Source organism: Hippocampus zosterae, chromosome 5, assembly GCF_025434085.1.
Source record: "Hippocampus zosterae strain Florida chromosome 5, ASM2543408v3, whole genome shotgun sequence".
NCBI classification, from domain to species: Eukaryota; Metazoa; Chordata; class Actinopteri; order Syngnathiformes; family Syngnathidae; genus Hippocampus; species Hippocampus zosterae.
This window is the reverse complement of record NC_067455.1, coordinates 6,025,821-6,041,419: the sequence shown is the minus strand read 5'-3', so window position 1 is coordinate 6,041,419 and position 15,599 is coordinate 6,025,821. Positions and strand designations below refer to the sequence as shown.

The 15,599-nt window shown below is 40.6% G+C and overlaps 1 protein-coding gene across 1 annotated transcript; it reads right to left on the bottom strand.

Moving 5' to 3' along the window:
* Positions 1–3,539: 3,539 nt before the first annotated feature.
* Positions 3,540–15,428, bottom strand: LOC127600817 (B-cell receptor CD22-like). The gene is made up of 11 exons (XM_052065636.1): positions 15,002–15,428; positions 14,234–14,475; positions 12,853–12,973; positions 12,063–12,377; positions 10,141–10,398; positions 8,365–8,625; positions 7,017–7,283; positions 5,354–5,656; positions 5,203–5,284; positions 4,926–4,998; positions 3,540–4,247 (listed from the first exon to the last, which is right to left on the bottom strand). The coding sequence occupies exons 1-11, from the start codon at positions 15,087–15,089 to the stop codon at positions 3,927–3,929; spliced, it is 2,331 nt and encodes a 776-aa protein (XP_051921596.1). The 5' UTR covers positions 15,090–15,428; the 3' UTR covers positions 3,540–3,926.
* Positions 15,429–15,599: the final 171 nt, after the last annotated feature.

The window sequence follows — 15,599 nt, the reverse complement described above, 5'->3', positions numbered from 1 at the left end:
ACGCCGCCGTAAAACCTTCATTTAGTTTAGTTTAGGGTGGGGGGGGGGGTTGGTTTTTTTGTAAGGCATTCAGAAGTTGACTCATTTTGCAATTCAGCTTGAGGTCACAAACTGATAGTCAAACATCCATCCATCCATCCATTTTCTGAACCGCTTAATCCTTACTAGGGTCGCCGGGGGTGCTGGAGCCTATCCCAGCCGTCTTCGGGCAGTAGGCGGGGGACACCCTGGATCAGTTGCCAGCCAATCGCAGGGCACACAGAGACGAACAACCATCCACGCTCACATTCACACCTAGGGACAATTTAGAGCGTCCAATCAGCCTACCATGCATGTTTTTGGAATGTGGGAGGAAACCGGAGCACCCGGAGAAAACCCACACAGGCCCGGGGAGAACATGCAAACTCCACACAGGGAGGCCGGAGCTGGAATCGAACCCGGTACCTCTGCACTGTGAAGCCGACGTGCTAACCACTGGACTACCGGGCCGCCCCTAGTCAAACATCCCGTCTCATAATTTTCTGATGAAGGGCAATTCTCGTGGTTGTATCCATCACAGCAAAGTCGTCCAGGCCCTGAAGAGGTGAAGCAGCCCCAGACCATCACACTTCCACCGCCATGTTTGACTCTGGGTATGATGTTCAGGATGTCATTTTTGCTCGGTGTCTTCCTCTTTGTTAAGTCATGAACACTGACCTAATCTATCCGGAGTAATGCCAAAAGTTCTTCAGATGTTATCTTGGATTTCTTTGTGACATCTTCAATGGGTCGTTGTTGTGTTGTTGGCTTTGCGGCTCCTGGGAAGGTTCACCACTCTTTTAAAATTCAACAATTTGTGGATAATGGCTGTCAGTGTGATTTACTTGAGTCCTGTAGCTTCTGGAATGACTTTTAACCGTTTCCAGACTGATGGGTATCAATTATTTTCTTTCTCATCTGTTCTTGAACTTCTTTGGATCTTGGCATCTTGTTGCAGTTTTTAAAAATCTTTTGACTGACTTCATTTTGTCAAACTGGTTCTATTTGGGCGAGTTCTTGATTGAACAGGTCCAAAAGTAATCAGGCTCGGATGTGCTTGGCGAAAATGAACCGAAAAATAAATTCGTAGTTGAAGAAGTGGGAAGTGGGGCAAGTAATTTTTTGACACTGGGTCAGTTAGCTTTGAATGGCGTTTTTTTGGTCCCCTTAAAAAAATCTAAACACTATGTAAAAACAGTTTTTCAGCCAGCACACACAAACACACACAAATCAGTCAAGCCACCTTTAAGCCTCAGGAGAGAAGAAAATCTGGCCCAGTGCCTGATAATATCTGTTTGTGTGTAGCAAACTGAAAAACAAGCTCGGCCAGAGGGATTAACTAATGATGACACAGTGATCAGTTGTTGCCTTGTTTGTCAGAGCCATCTCTCCCAAGAGACAACAGCGCTTTGACCGCAGACTCATCACTAGCATTCCCCCGAGGCCGACTTTGTTTTTCCAACATCACTCACTGTCCATCAGCGGCAAATCTCGCACCGCTAGCATCCTACGGGATCATTCAAATACCTAAGCTCAGCTAAGAAAACATCACTGTGACCCCACAGGGTCGTCATTAACTCATTCCCCACTGGCCCAGCTTGTTATTCATCTGTCCTGTTTGGACTTTAACCGCACATGAACTCAACATTTCTGGTCAAGAGCGTTTACAGTACATACTGTATTACCCAGTCAGCAAAATTGGTCTGGCCCAGCTCTAGGGCAGACAGGGCACGTACACTCGGCCCACATACCTCAATGAATGATGGTCCTGCAGTGGCCCACGTCTGGCATCCGTGATGTGGCCCGCATTCGGCCCAGATCTGAGCCGCATTGTAAAACCATATCTGGCGCTACTCCGACCCGAAGCTGGGCCAGAACAGGTTCCTGATATCAGCCTGAATTCAACCTCAACTAAGCCACATCTTTCATGAGCCATATTTGACCCAAAGTAAAAAAAAAAAGTCTCAACAACGACTGTTATAAAAATATGTTTATTGTCATAATTTGTGAACCTCATATAACTCCACATACACTGGAAAAATGCACTTTTCTTTATTTAACAGTGAACACAAAGTCCAAATTGGAATGCAGCTTACTCTTGAACGGTATTTTTCTATGTATAATAAGGCGTTTTAACCCGAAAAAAATGACCATGTATATAGTAAGGCGTTTTTAGCTGAAAAAAAACGACCATGTTTAGTAAGCCGTTTTTAGCCGAAATAAGACCATGTTTAGTAAGGCGTTATAACCCCCAAAAAAACGACCATGTATAGTAAGGCGTTTTTAGCCCAAAAAAACGACCATGTATAGTAAGGCGTTTTTAGCCGAAAAAAAAACGACCATGTTTAGTTGGGCGTTTTTAGCCGAAAAAAACGACCATGTATAGTAAGGCGTTTTTAGCCCCCAAAAACCCCCGACCATGTCTAGTAAGGCGTTTTTAGATGAAAAAAAACGACCAGGTTTAGTAAGGCGTTTTTAGCCAGAAGAAACAACCATGTATAGTAAGGCGTTTTTAGCCGAAAAAAAGGCCATGTATAGGTGTTTTTAGCCCAAAAAAACCACCATGTTTAGTAAGGCGTTTTTAGCCGAAAAAAAACAACCATGTTTCGTAAGGCGTTTTTTGGCAATAAAACGCTTTACTATACACGGTTGTTTTTTTGGGGCAAAAAACGCCTTACTATTCACGGTCGTTTTTTTGGCAAAAAACGCCTTACTATACATGGTCGTTTTTTCGCCTAAAAATGGCTTACTATACATGGTCATTTTTTTCTCCAAAAAACGCCTTACTATACATGGTTGTTTTTTTCGGCAAAAAACGCCTTACTATACATGCCTGTTTTTTTCGGCAAAAAACGCCTTACTATTCATTGTCGTTTTTTGGGCAAAAAAACGCCTTACTATACATGGTCATTTATTTCTGCAAAAAACGCCTTACTATACATGGTCATTTTTTTCCGCAAAAAACGCCTTACTATACATGGTTGTTTTTTCGGCAAAAAAAGGCCTTACTATACATGGTCGTTTATTTCGGCTAAAAATGGCTTACTATTCATGGTCGTTTTTTTTGGCAAAAAACGCCTTACTATACATGCCTGTTTTTTTCGTCAAAAAACGCCTTACTATTCACGGTCGTTTTTTTTGGCAAAAAAACGCCTTACTATACATGGTTGTTTTTTTTGGCAAAAAACGCCTTACTATACACGGTTGTTTTTTTTCGTCAAAAAATGCCTTACTATTCACGGTCGTTTTTTTCCCGGCAAAAAAACGCCTTACTATACATGGCCGGGTTTTTTTCGGCAAAAAATGCCTTACTATACATGGTCCTTTGAGGATGTCTCTGAAGGATTCAGGCTAAGTTGCTCTAGATATTTTCAAACTATTCTACCAGGTTTTTGCTCCTGATACTTAGCCTAGAAACGTCGCACACTTCAGGTCTGAAGACGTTACCTTCATTTTCACACGTGATTGTCAGCTGTCATCTGTGAGGCTTCGGCAGTGTTTGTTTTGAATGTAGTCGAGAGTCAGAATCAGGATCAGCTTTATTGTCCAACTATGTGCAAGCACACCAGGAATTTTTTTTAACAGTCACAACCTGTCCCAAAGCCAAAAAGTAACAAAGACCAACAGAGGGAGACAGAATGGGAAGCCAGCGGTAGGCTACTCAGTGCCCCGAGTTTCTTAGATGGAAAAAAGGAAAACATGAGCCAAGAGGGAGAAAAAAAAAAATGTTTATTTTAAGGAAGGAAAGGGAGTGCGGGGGGCACATTATGGGCTGGAAAAAAATCTCAGCATGTTCATGCTGTTCTGGGTTATGAATGCGACCATGCACATACATGCCAGTATCACCCATAAGTACCATCAAGGTAAGTTTTTAAGGTAAGTTGTATGTTGAGAACCACTGATGGCTTTCACTCCGTCGAAGCTGCAACCTCTTCACTTGCCACTTCCTGTCCAGAAGGAGTGTCCGCCACCATTTTCTCCTCCTCCGATTCTGGATCCGGTTCAGTATCCGCTTGCGGCTCCTCGCCCTTGTCGCTTCCGACAGGACGCAGTCGTATCTCCGCATACTCACTCGTGACGGAGGAGAGCCCTCGTATCTCGGCGCGGTCGCGCGCCTGCAATTGGATCACGCTGACGTCGGCGTAGTGCAGCTGCTCGTGGTCTGGCGCCGCCTCCTTGGTCAAGTCCTTGTCGTTTGCGTAAATCGCGTTGACGTCGGAAGTGTGGGTCTGTAAACACACAAAGATGGATTCAGAAGTGAAGGCATCGATTTAACGGGCATTTAGGAATGGGGCATTGAGTGGGAATGCACACCACGATGGTGGCATTGTTTTATTGCTCAATGTTATTTTCTTGACAGTTTATTTTTTTTGGGGGGGGCAGAGGGTTAATGAATTTCTTTTGTCATCGAGTATTTTTAATTTGTGATTTTGCTGGCATCAAGCTTATACCACCCATCTCCAAAACGATCACTTTTCAGGAAACAAAAAAATAATCATGTTTGTTGAGCCATTCGCATTGCATCATCAAAGCGCATAAGGCATTTTCCACGCTTTCAATCAGTCCATTTGGAAAACTAACCTACCCACATTAGCACGAACCAAAAGTAACGATTTGTGAAATTTTAAAAAATCGACCAAATTTGGACATAGGAGTTTTCTTCCCAACGTGAGTATATTTTAGAAATTGTCTTTGGTCATGAGAGTTTTTTTTCCCTTAAATATATATATATATATATATATTTTTTTTTCTAATTGACTAGTTTGCCCCAAAACTTGATTAATTTAGCACCGAAAAATCGCCAGGCTAAATTGTGTAACTTAAAGTATGGGTCCAATTTAAATACATTTATTTGGCAGACGGTCATTCATTGACTTTCTTGAAGTTAAATCTGACTCTGGACTCACCTCATTGGTGACCAAAAAGTCTGTGGCGTTGTCTGCTTGTCTGTCGTTAGAGGGAAAGGTACCTTTGGTTTTCCTGGTGGACAAACACACACAAAAAAAAAAAAACAACCAAAACCTTATTTCGGAAAATGTTTGTCTCGACGCCATTTGTCTTCTCTGCCAATTACTGCCACACAGCATTTTTTAAATATTGTATACATTAATTATTTTTTTTCAATTACGTTCAAATAATTGTTTTCAAATACATTTGACCATAATGAGTGGCCTGTGTGCTCACCTGCAAATGTACAAGAGCAGCAGGAGACTCAAGATAAGCATGGTCACCACTCCCACAGCAGATCCAACCAGAACCGTCACATCTAAAAAGCCCAAACATGAGTGATGCCTGCAAATCATAGCAACCTTAATCAAGTGTGAACAAAAGAGACCTGTCCGAGCAGCAGGGGAGGACATGTTGAAGGCAAGAGTGTCAAATCCAAACGGGTTGAAGCTGACGCAAATCAACGAGGACACAAATTCTTCGCCGTCCAGGCGTTGCATGATGATGACGCTCCTCCGGGTGGCGCTGTCAAGGGCCTCCTCTGTGATGGGGCTGTTGTCCGAGTGATTGACGAGCACCCCAGACAATTCCCACTGGAGGGAGGGAGGCGGGTTGGCCTGGCTGTCGCAGGTACATCGTGTTTGGGCTGACACATCTTGGCAGTGGGAGGATGTCAGGATCTCTGGGGCAACTGAAGACAGTAAATGGCAGATTTTGATGTATTTTATTTTTTATGGAAAGGCTCCTTTCAGACGTTTTTGTGGTACTATTTATGTCAGACATGCCTTCCAAATTTTATGTTGCTGAGTGAAAAATGCTTTCCCCGCCAAAAATTGCCAGGGGTGCTACCATGGTCTTTTCAGGCCTAGCTCCTGGTGATTTATTTTTTGGTGGGTCTACTCATCATAGACATGATTACCAAATTTTGCTACGTGAACCTGGCTTTTGGGACTGAATAACAATTCAAAGGATACGACAGAGACCGCTGCAAACCAAAATGGAAGACTTCCTGTTGTTTTTCCGGCAGGGTTGATTGAGATTTTTTTTTGTTGGTCTATCATAACACAGATGCCTACCAAATTTCGTTACTAAGTGAAGCAGTTTTTTTGTGGCTTAGATTTCCCTCAAAGTTGTATTTTTTGTGTTTTATCGCAAGTCAACTTTGAGGCTATGCTGCACCAACACAGTATGAATAAAAACGAAAAATGTTTGGCAATTTGGTGTGGCCAACATGTTTAGTATATCGTCCGTGCTAATAACGGCCTAACTCCTCTTTTGTCTCGATATTTTCACAACATGCGCATTGGACTATGGAGAGACACTTTCTGCACAAATCTGACTTTCGCAAAAAATTGTGTTAAGAAGTTACGTTATTAGCATGACGATTTTAGAGTGATCAATCAGCCTGCCATGCACGTCTTTGGAATGTGGGAGGAAACTGGAGTACCCGGAGAAAACCCACGCAGCATGACGATATGTTGTAGAAATTTGCTTGCAAGGAGACATTCATTCATTCATTCATCTTCCAAGCCGCTCGATCCTCATTAGGGTCGCGGGGGGTGCTGGAGCCTAATCCCAGCGGTCTTCGGGCAGTAGGCGGGGCACACCCTGAATCGGTTGCCAGCCAATCGCAGGGCACACATAGACGAACAACCATCCGCACTCACACTCACACCTTGGGACAATTTAGAGTGTTCAATCAGCCTGCCATGCATATTTTTGGAATGTGGGAGGAAACCGGAGCACCCGGAGAAAACCCACGCAGGCCCGGGGAGAACATGCAAACTCCACACAGGGAGGCCGGAGCTGGAATCGAACCCGGTACCTCTGCACTGTGAAGCCGACGTGCTAACCACTGGACTACCGGGCCGTGCAAGGAGACATAATCTCCACAATGAGTTGGTCTTCGAAGGACCCATGGCAAAGGTCAAAAGTGACCCGAAACGGCAGAATTTTTCAGGCATGGCTTCTTGCTATTTTTTTTTTTCCAATCTGTCCCTAATAGACACGTCTACCAAATTTCACGTCGCTAAAGGTAATGAGATGCTCACATGTGACATCGATGGCAATCGGCTGCGCCGACTGTCCCCCGTGAACGTTGCGATTTTCACAATAAAACGTGTCCCGTGACAGCTTTGTGACATTGAATGTAATTTCCTGTCCCGAGCCCATTGGTGTCTTCTCCCCGGCGCTCACTCGATACCAGGTGGTGTTGACGGCCGGCGGGTTTGCCACACTGGCGCACCTTAAAGTCACGGTGCTGCCCTCAGGTAAAGAACCAGGTGGCGACATGGACACTGTTGTGTTCTTTGGAGGATCTGAAACACAACGGTGTGTCGGTTAGCATTGTGAGCGAAGTACATTTAAGGGGTGTGGCCAAGTGAGCGATGACGAGCTGCGTCAGGTTGGCCAGGTAGTCTGGGCGTGAGTTTTGAGTGTCCTCCTTGTAGGTGTCCTCATTTTTTATTTGTGTGTTTGAGTGTCTGAAGTGCATGGAAGACTGCAGCTATCCTTGCCCACATGCGAGGGCATTGCATCATTATATTTGACTTTATTCTAGCGGCGACAATTGCAAGGCAAATTATGGCCTGCAAACACAAATTTTTAAAAAATAAACAAAAAACGATCAAGCAAACTCAAAACTAAATTGAGGTGCTTGTATATATGAATATATGACATAACCTCGTCCTGCTCATTTAATTATGCTAGTAGGTACAATTTAGCATCGTTTTTCCCCCCCCCAAAAGCTTGATAAAGACAATTTCATAAAATTTATATTCTTCATGTAATGTATTTATTTTTATATCCATAAAACAAAATGTGTATTTTTAATGTAACTTTTTTTTGCAAATGTTTTGAAATATTTTTTCTCAATTGATTTTTTTTCCTCTTAGACTTTTTTTTTAATCCGTTTAGATGTTTTACTTAAATTACTATGTTGTGGCTTGAATAATATTATACTTATTTTTCAAATTTAACAGAATAAATTGGATTATTCTACATTGTTTCCATTTTCTATATATTATCAAATGCTAATATATATACTGTATATATACTCACTATATTTTGTGTTTATTATTATTAATTTAAGTCCATACATTTGTATTCATTTCTTCTTTGATGACTGGCAAAAAAGTAAAAAGCTTTGGCCCCGAAATAGTTTTTCAGCAGCTGTCTGGAGCAAACTGACTTTTTTTTTTTCTTCTTCGGCTGGAAATGACACATTAGTACAACCTTACACGCATATGAAACAAAACAGTCTTTGCACACAAAGAACTGTGTGCACCTTGTCACGCGTGTCAACAGTAGGCCACTGTGCCCGCTGCAGACACATGCTTGTCGCGCAATCTTCAGCAAATAACACAGTAGTCACTCATTGGTAACGTCCAACAGACTTACACTGAACGTCCAGATGAACGACTGGAGACGCGTCCTCTCCCACCGCGTTCTTGGCCATACAGCGGTACTCGCCAGTGTGTCTGGGCTGGGCGGCGTTGAGGATCAGGAGGTCCCCGATCTCCAGGTACTCTCCGCCGTTTATGGACCAGCTGTAGTTGTGCACAGGCGGCTTGGCTTGGCTCTGGCACAGCAGGATTACCGGGGTGCCCTCCAGGATCACGTCGGGCGGCTCGACAATCACCGTGGTGTTCTTGGGAGGGACTGTTAACGCAGCAAAAAGAACTTCTGATGACGATTTCTACCACTACGGAGTTTTCAAAAACATCATCCGGTTATAATAGTGTTGCATGTCAGCATCATGACCGTTAGCATGTTAACGTTTGAGCTGATGTCCTTTCAAATGGTACCTAACCACAGGGCAGAGTGTTAAATCCTTACTGATGTGCCTTCGAGCTTTCTCAATTCGAGTTTGCCATCTCGCCGAATGTTGCTTCATAGATGTGAACGCGCTGGGTAAGACGCACCGCTTTTGAGCAGTGCGCCTACGGCAACTAAAGTTATCCTTCTCTGTACTGATAGCACACTTTGTAACATTGACCAAAAACAAAAAATAAACCTCATGAAAATCGGTTCGGAAATTAGCGAGCTACAACTGAATTTCAAAGTACACAAAAGCCGTTGATGGGAGAATATTGACCCTCCCAGGCTGCTGTAGGTTAGCGTGCCACAGCGTGCCGGGCCCGAGACCCGATTTTTCACTGGGAAAAATCTGGTCTCTCCCATACAAATACCTCCTGACTAATAAAGTAAGGGAAATCTCTTTTAAAATGATACATAAATACTATCCCACCAAGCATTATCTTCTTAGGTTCAAGAAAGACATCTCTGTTGATTGTTCATTTTGTGGAATGTACCCTGAAACAATGGTTCACTTGTTCTGGCAATGCCAGTATACCAACACATTTTGGAAAGTTGTATACAGATTTATCATTGAACATATTGACTGACTTTATGCTATACTGGAAAAATGTACTATTTGGGTTCTACAAAGACAATGAAAAAAACACTAAACAAACCTTCATTATAAATTTAATAATCATTCTTGTTAAGTTCCATATCCACAAATGCAGATGGAATAAATCAAAACCTCTTTTCTTAATTTTTGAAGCAGAAACAAAGCAGTACCTGAGCTCTATTATGGATTCCAAAAACAAAAAAGCTGTTAAGACTCTGGCTATATGCTCCTTATTTGGAATTTTTGTCTAAAAATCCCCTGGCTTCATTCTATTTTTTTCCCCTTCTTTTTTGTTTAAACGTTTGTAATATGTATGTATTGGTAGCACGTTCGTTTTGTTTTCTGTTTGCTGAGAGTTGTATTCTGACTTGTTCAATAAAGATAAAAAAAATAATAATAATAATACTTCACATCGGTGGTTAGCATAGCAATTGTTAGCATTTAGTAGGGTAGCTGACCATGAAAATCATTATCACTCTGCCTTTAGCGCTTTCTTTACTCAGCTAGCCATCTTGCTGTGTGAGCGTTTTTAGCATAACAGTTGTTAGCATGAGCTGAGATACTCTCGTTCATAAATTATTTTACTAGAGCAATTTTATGAAATGGTAGTATGAGGGACAAAAAAATCTTGTTGGAGAATTCCTGTTGTCTTCAATTAGCATCAGCATTATTCCACACATGGAAAAACCGAACCAAGCTAAGCTCGTCTTCCATGGGTGTCCAATCACCGTTTTTTTGTGCGTTCTCTCAAGTGGACTCACATTGAACATCAATGGTGATGACGGATGAATTTTGTACTCCGTATTTGTTGATCACCCCGCATTGAAAGCTGGGAGAGGCTTCCGTGACATCGATGATGAGTCGTTTCCTTCTTCCCACTTGCGTCACGTGACCTCCATCTACTAGGTACCAAAAGTAGTCCCTCACTGCAGGGTTGGCGATGGTGTTGCAAGTTAGTGTGACCGACATGCCCGCCATCACGGGGCCTGGGTAGCTCACAGATGTATTCTTAGGACCATCTGAACACAAGGAATACACAGGAACACAGGAATACTTTTACTTCGACTTTTACTGCACTATGTTTTTGAAATAAAAAGTTGACCTTCGCTTTTCACTGGGGATACAGACCGGGTTGGCCCACCAACACCAAAAATCAGTGTATGAATACAAACATATTAAATGATTAATTAAAAAAAATAATATTTTATATTATATATTTTTAAAAATAATACCGTATTGGCCTGAATATAAGACGGCCCTGATTATAAGACAACCCCCTCTTTTTCAAGACACAAGTTTGAAAAAAAGACTTTTTGAACAACAAATTAATTTTTATACAGAAAATAATTACAGTACATCTGAAAGCAATGATTATAACAATGTATTTGAGAGAAAAAGCATGTTATTTTGCCTCATTCAAATCTAAAGGCTATCACATTCGTAAATGAATGGCTTCTGGTTTTTGAAATGTAAATGACATCATAATTTCTCCTCAGCTGCTGGTTAACCTGGCCGATCTTCGACCCGTTTTTCTCCAGATTGTCGCGATGTTTCTCCATTTTCTGTCACCTCTTCTATTATTTAATTCTCTTTTCTTTTTTACCGCTATTTTTTATTTTTCTTTGTCATGCTACCACTATTTTTATCTTTATTCTTCGTGACAGGGGTTCGCTTGGATTTGGGAAGACAAGTTCAGCATTCGCTTCAGTGATATCTGGCGCCATCTAGCGTCGTGAATTGGTCTAGACCCCGAATATGAGACGACCCCCACTTTTTCTTTTTCCCGTCTTATTTCAATGCAAAAAACACTGTTTTATATTCGGGCCAATACGGTAATAATAATCCAAATTAAATAAAATCAGGGAGTATCCGCCAAGGACAAACAACAACAACAAATTCAAATATTTTACAATTTTGAAAAATATTCACTTTTACCCAAGTATCACTCACAGGTACTTTGTACAAGATTGAGTAAATTACATTGTTGCGCACCCAGGGCAGTTTGGATGTACGGAGACTTTTTAATGAAGTAACATACAGTGCGCAACTTCCCTTCGGTTCTGTTTCCTCATTCACTTTCTGCACATACACGCGTCACCACGCACGCACGTACTTCTCAAGTACAAAGTGACATCGAGACCAAACATTTTGTAAAGTTGGCCCAAGTAAAATGATCACTCACTTCTAACAACCAGAGAGGAAAGCATGGAGTACTCTTCAAAATAAATATTTTTTTTCTCATATCGTTTAGTTCCATATTGTGATGTATTTCATGATTTGTAGACGTTTATAGAATAAGACACAGTCAATTACATATCATTTAACTTATCAGGTTGCAGGGCGCATTAGAGGGTTAATTTAATTTTGACGTAAAATGTTTTTGAATTTATGATGGATGTTTTTTAAATGAAATAAACTCAATTTCTTTATTTATTTTTAAGTTTTTCTTTTTTTCTTGTTCAAGAGAGGAAGGGAGGGGGGACAGAGAGAGAGAGAGAGAGCGAGAGCTATTATTTATTAGACACCTCAGAAATTCCACTTATCCCAAAACAGGGAATGTTTGGTTTTGAAATTGTATTTAATTATTTTCGATATATTATGAAATAGAAAACTAATACAATTCTGTCAATTATAATTTAAATAATATTAATTTGTGTTATTGGTATAACAAAAACTTACTCACGCAAAACTTGAAGTCTCAACAAGCTTTTTGTGGACACCTCAGTGCGTCCCGCTTGCCTCCTGTAGATGGCGCTGCAGGTCACCTCCAGTCTGTTGTGTTGGTAAGTGGCGTTGAAATTCATGACTGCGATGACCCTCGCCGCTATCTCCCCTTCCGCTTCTATCACCACCTCCGTCACGTCGCCAAGCTGCGGCGTCCACGTCAGGAGTGGCGGCAACATTGGGCAAGGAGCCGGCGTCCAGCACTCCAGAACCAGCGCGGTACCTTCCTGAACCTCAACCTCGTTTGGGATGATAGTGGGCACGGGTGCTGAGTCTGGAACGTCACATGAGAAGAAAAACAAGAATTTGTCGTCCAGGGTTACCCGCCTATTGTTCTGCGCACAATAACCCTGGTTTTGAACCCCAAATGCTAAACCCCAGCCATGACTTCAAACTATACTTTGAAACCATACCCCTAGTCTAAAAATCCTAAAATGATCCTGAAACCATAATATAGAGCAATAAACCAGGCTTGAAACCATACTTTGAAATTGAACCCCGCAACTGAAACACTAACCATGACATGAAATCAAAATGTGAAACCGCAATATTAGCTTCCGACCGTCACGTTCAACCCTAATTTGAAATCCTAATTTGAAACACCAATCCTGACTTCACACCATAATTTGAAACAGTAATGCTGGTTTGAAACCGCAATACAGGCTGGCTTTACATAAACCACTAACCATGGCTTCAAACCCGAAATTTGACACCCTCACTCTGACTTGAAACCATAATTTAAAACCGACCTCGAATGTAGACCAAGACGCTCTGGTCAAAGCTGAATTTGAGACGGTCACAGTCCAGCCTGAAGTAATAGTAGTAAGACTGCTCTGTCATGTCCTCAAGGATGGTGCTGCAGTCCTTTTCCTGACAAGGGACGGAACAAAAATGGAAAGACGTCAAAGAAACTTCAATTGTAGGCTATAAATGCGAAAATATCCGAATGAATACAGTAGACACCCACTTGTGAAGTATTCTGTATAACATCACCAACATTATAGATATTCTAATTAATATCGTGTTCAAGAGAAATTAATTATGTAGTTTAACCCTCGTAGTCCACCGTTTGCGATAAATTCAAAATTATGTCTTTGACTCAAAGGCAAAGGCATTCGGAAAAACACGAGAGAGCTGAAACGTATGGGGGGGGGGGGTTCTAAAATGGCCTAAATTTCATGACGTCACCGGCTGATAATTCTCAGGCATTGCAGCAATAAAAAAAGGTTTTGATTCCGTAATCTTCACAATTTACATATTTTGCACCATAGAGACCCATTATAATTCATATTTTTGAATGCATCGTAAACCTAAAGTGTAAACATGCATTTCACGCGATTTTTACGTCAATCGCTTTGTTTTCGCTTGGACAGACGTAAGCATGCCACATTGGTGGGTTGAGGTCATTCCAATTGTGCAACCTTTAGGTGGCGCCAGAGGATCGCAAATGAGTTTGCCTTTTTGCAGGAGGCTTCAAACCAATGCATTTTACATGAACACGTCCGGTCGGGATTGTTAGTAGGGCTTGCTTGGGGACCTCCATACACAATTTTTTTTTCCCTTTTGCAAAAAATAAAGAATAAAAAAATCCCAAAGAACTAATAAAAACTATATATGTATGGATAGCACAGATGCCTCTGAACATTTTGAGTGTTTGAAAAAAAAAAGAATGTTTTTATAACACAAAATACATCATTACAAAAATTGTAAAATGCGTAACTTAAGGCCTTTTTAATTTGGAGCACACACAAGGGTTAATCAACCCATTTTGATATCCGCTCGACTACCGGGCCGCTACTAATATGCATTTATTTTTAAATTATTTTATTTTTAAAATTGAAAGTCAAATTTAAAAAAAATGTTTTTAAAAAATGTTGTTACACTAATTTAACAGGTATATATTAAGTGTGCTGAAAAGCTGGCTCCAGTATTGAAAACATGTTTTTCCACTCTTTCTGGGTGCTCACCTTTTTTTTTTTTTTTTGTCCTTACTCAGTAAGTACAGCAGCAGTACCCCGCAGCAGAGGAGGCTTGAGTGTGTGTGTGTGTGTGTGTGCGTGTATATATATATATATACATACAGTATATAGTTAAATATAGTATATAGTTAATGTTAACATTTATTCTGACCTGCAAGTTCCCGGTGAGGTTTCCCTGTAGGACATTCCGTAAGGCACTTTCCTCCCTTGTAAGTCTGGAGTCGAACATGAGCGTCCTGTAATAGCCTCGCCTCCAAATGGCGGCACAGGTGCGGTCCAGGAAACTATCCAAGTCCGGAGGCATCCTGAACCTGCAGGGAATACGAATGCACGAGCCACTCATGCCCTGCACGGATGACGGCAACATAGTCGCCCACTGCTGACACAGGCTGCCTGAAATCCAAATGATAATCATTTTTTAAAAAAGACTCAATAAGAATAAATATAAAGTAAATCAGAAAATAAAAAAATGCAATTTTTTAAAGTTTTCATTGCATTCTAAATATAGTAATTTATATTGTGCTTTTGATTTGAAAATTTCCTGAAAAAGAAATTTAGTGTAATAAAAATGTTCAAAGTGGTGAAGAAAAATTATACATTTTAAAAAAAATATTTGGGTCTAGTGCACTTTTTTAAAATGCTAAGATTTAATTACAATGAAATTTGAAAAAGCATAAAAAATAATACTCGCTGTACAAAATTCGAATCCATATTGAACTTTTAATTTGAAAATGTAATTTGTAAATATAGTAAAAATATAAACCGCAATTTTATCCAATGTACTGTACTTTTTATGAGAAACATTTACAAGTGATACGGAAAAAAATATATTTATCATTATTGAATGGAAAAAATATATAGATAATTGTAAAAAAAAATAAAATCATAATTAACAACACTTTAATAACAAATTACTTACCTTCAAGCAAACCACAAAGTAGAAAAACCTTCAACGTGATGTGTGTCATTTTAGGGGTTTTTCTCTCCTTATTGATGCACAGAAACATAGTCTTGCCGAAATTCTCTCAAGAACAATTTTTTAAAGGGCGAATCATTCCAAAAAAAACAACAAAACATTCATTTCATCTTAACTTGGGACTCGCTTGAGCTGAGTCTTTAAATTCAACCGCTTGCGTTCCATCAGCGCCGTCGCTAAATGTGGGTGTGTGCGAAGCTCTCAACTTCTATTTGGGGAACTGAAAGAGTCTTTATTGGTTCACCCAAAAAAAAAAAAAACGAAACAAAGAGTAATGCAAAAAAAAAATAAATCTACCTCCAAATTCTAATCGGAGGCTTGTTGCATTCAAATTGTCGACACAGAAAATGTCACAAATTATTTCCTTTGTTCCAATGGAAATTTTTCTATTTGATTTGTGTGTGACTTAACACAGGAAATTGCTTTTGAGGTCAGAAATATTTCAACAGCGCTTTAGAAAGATGCTCGCAACTGCCGAAAGAACATCGGTAGAGGGACCACCCGTTTCCGCTTTGTTACAGTGGTGGGTAGGAAAAGAACA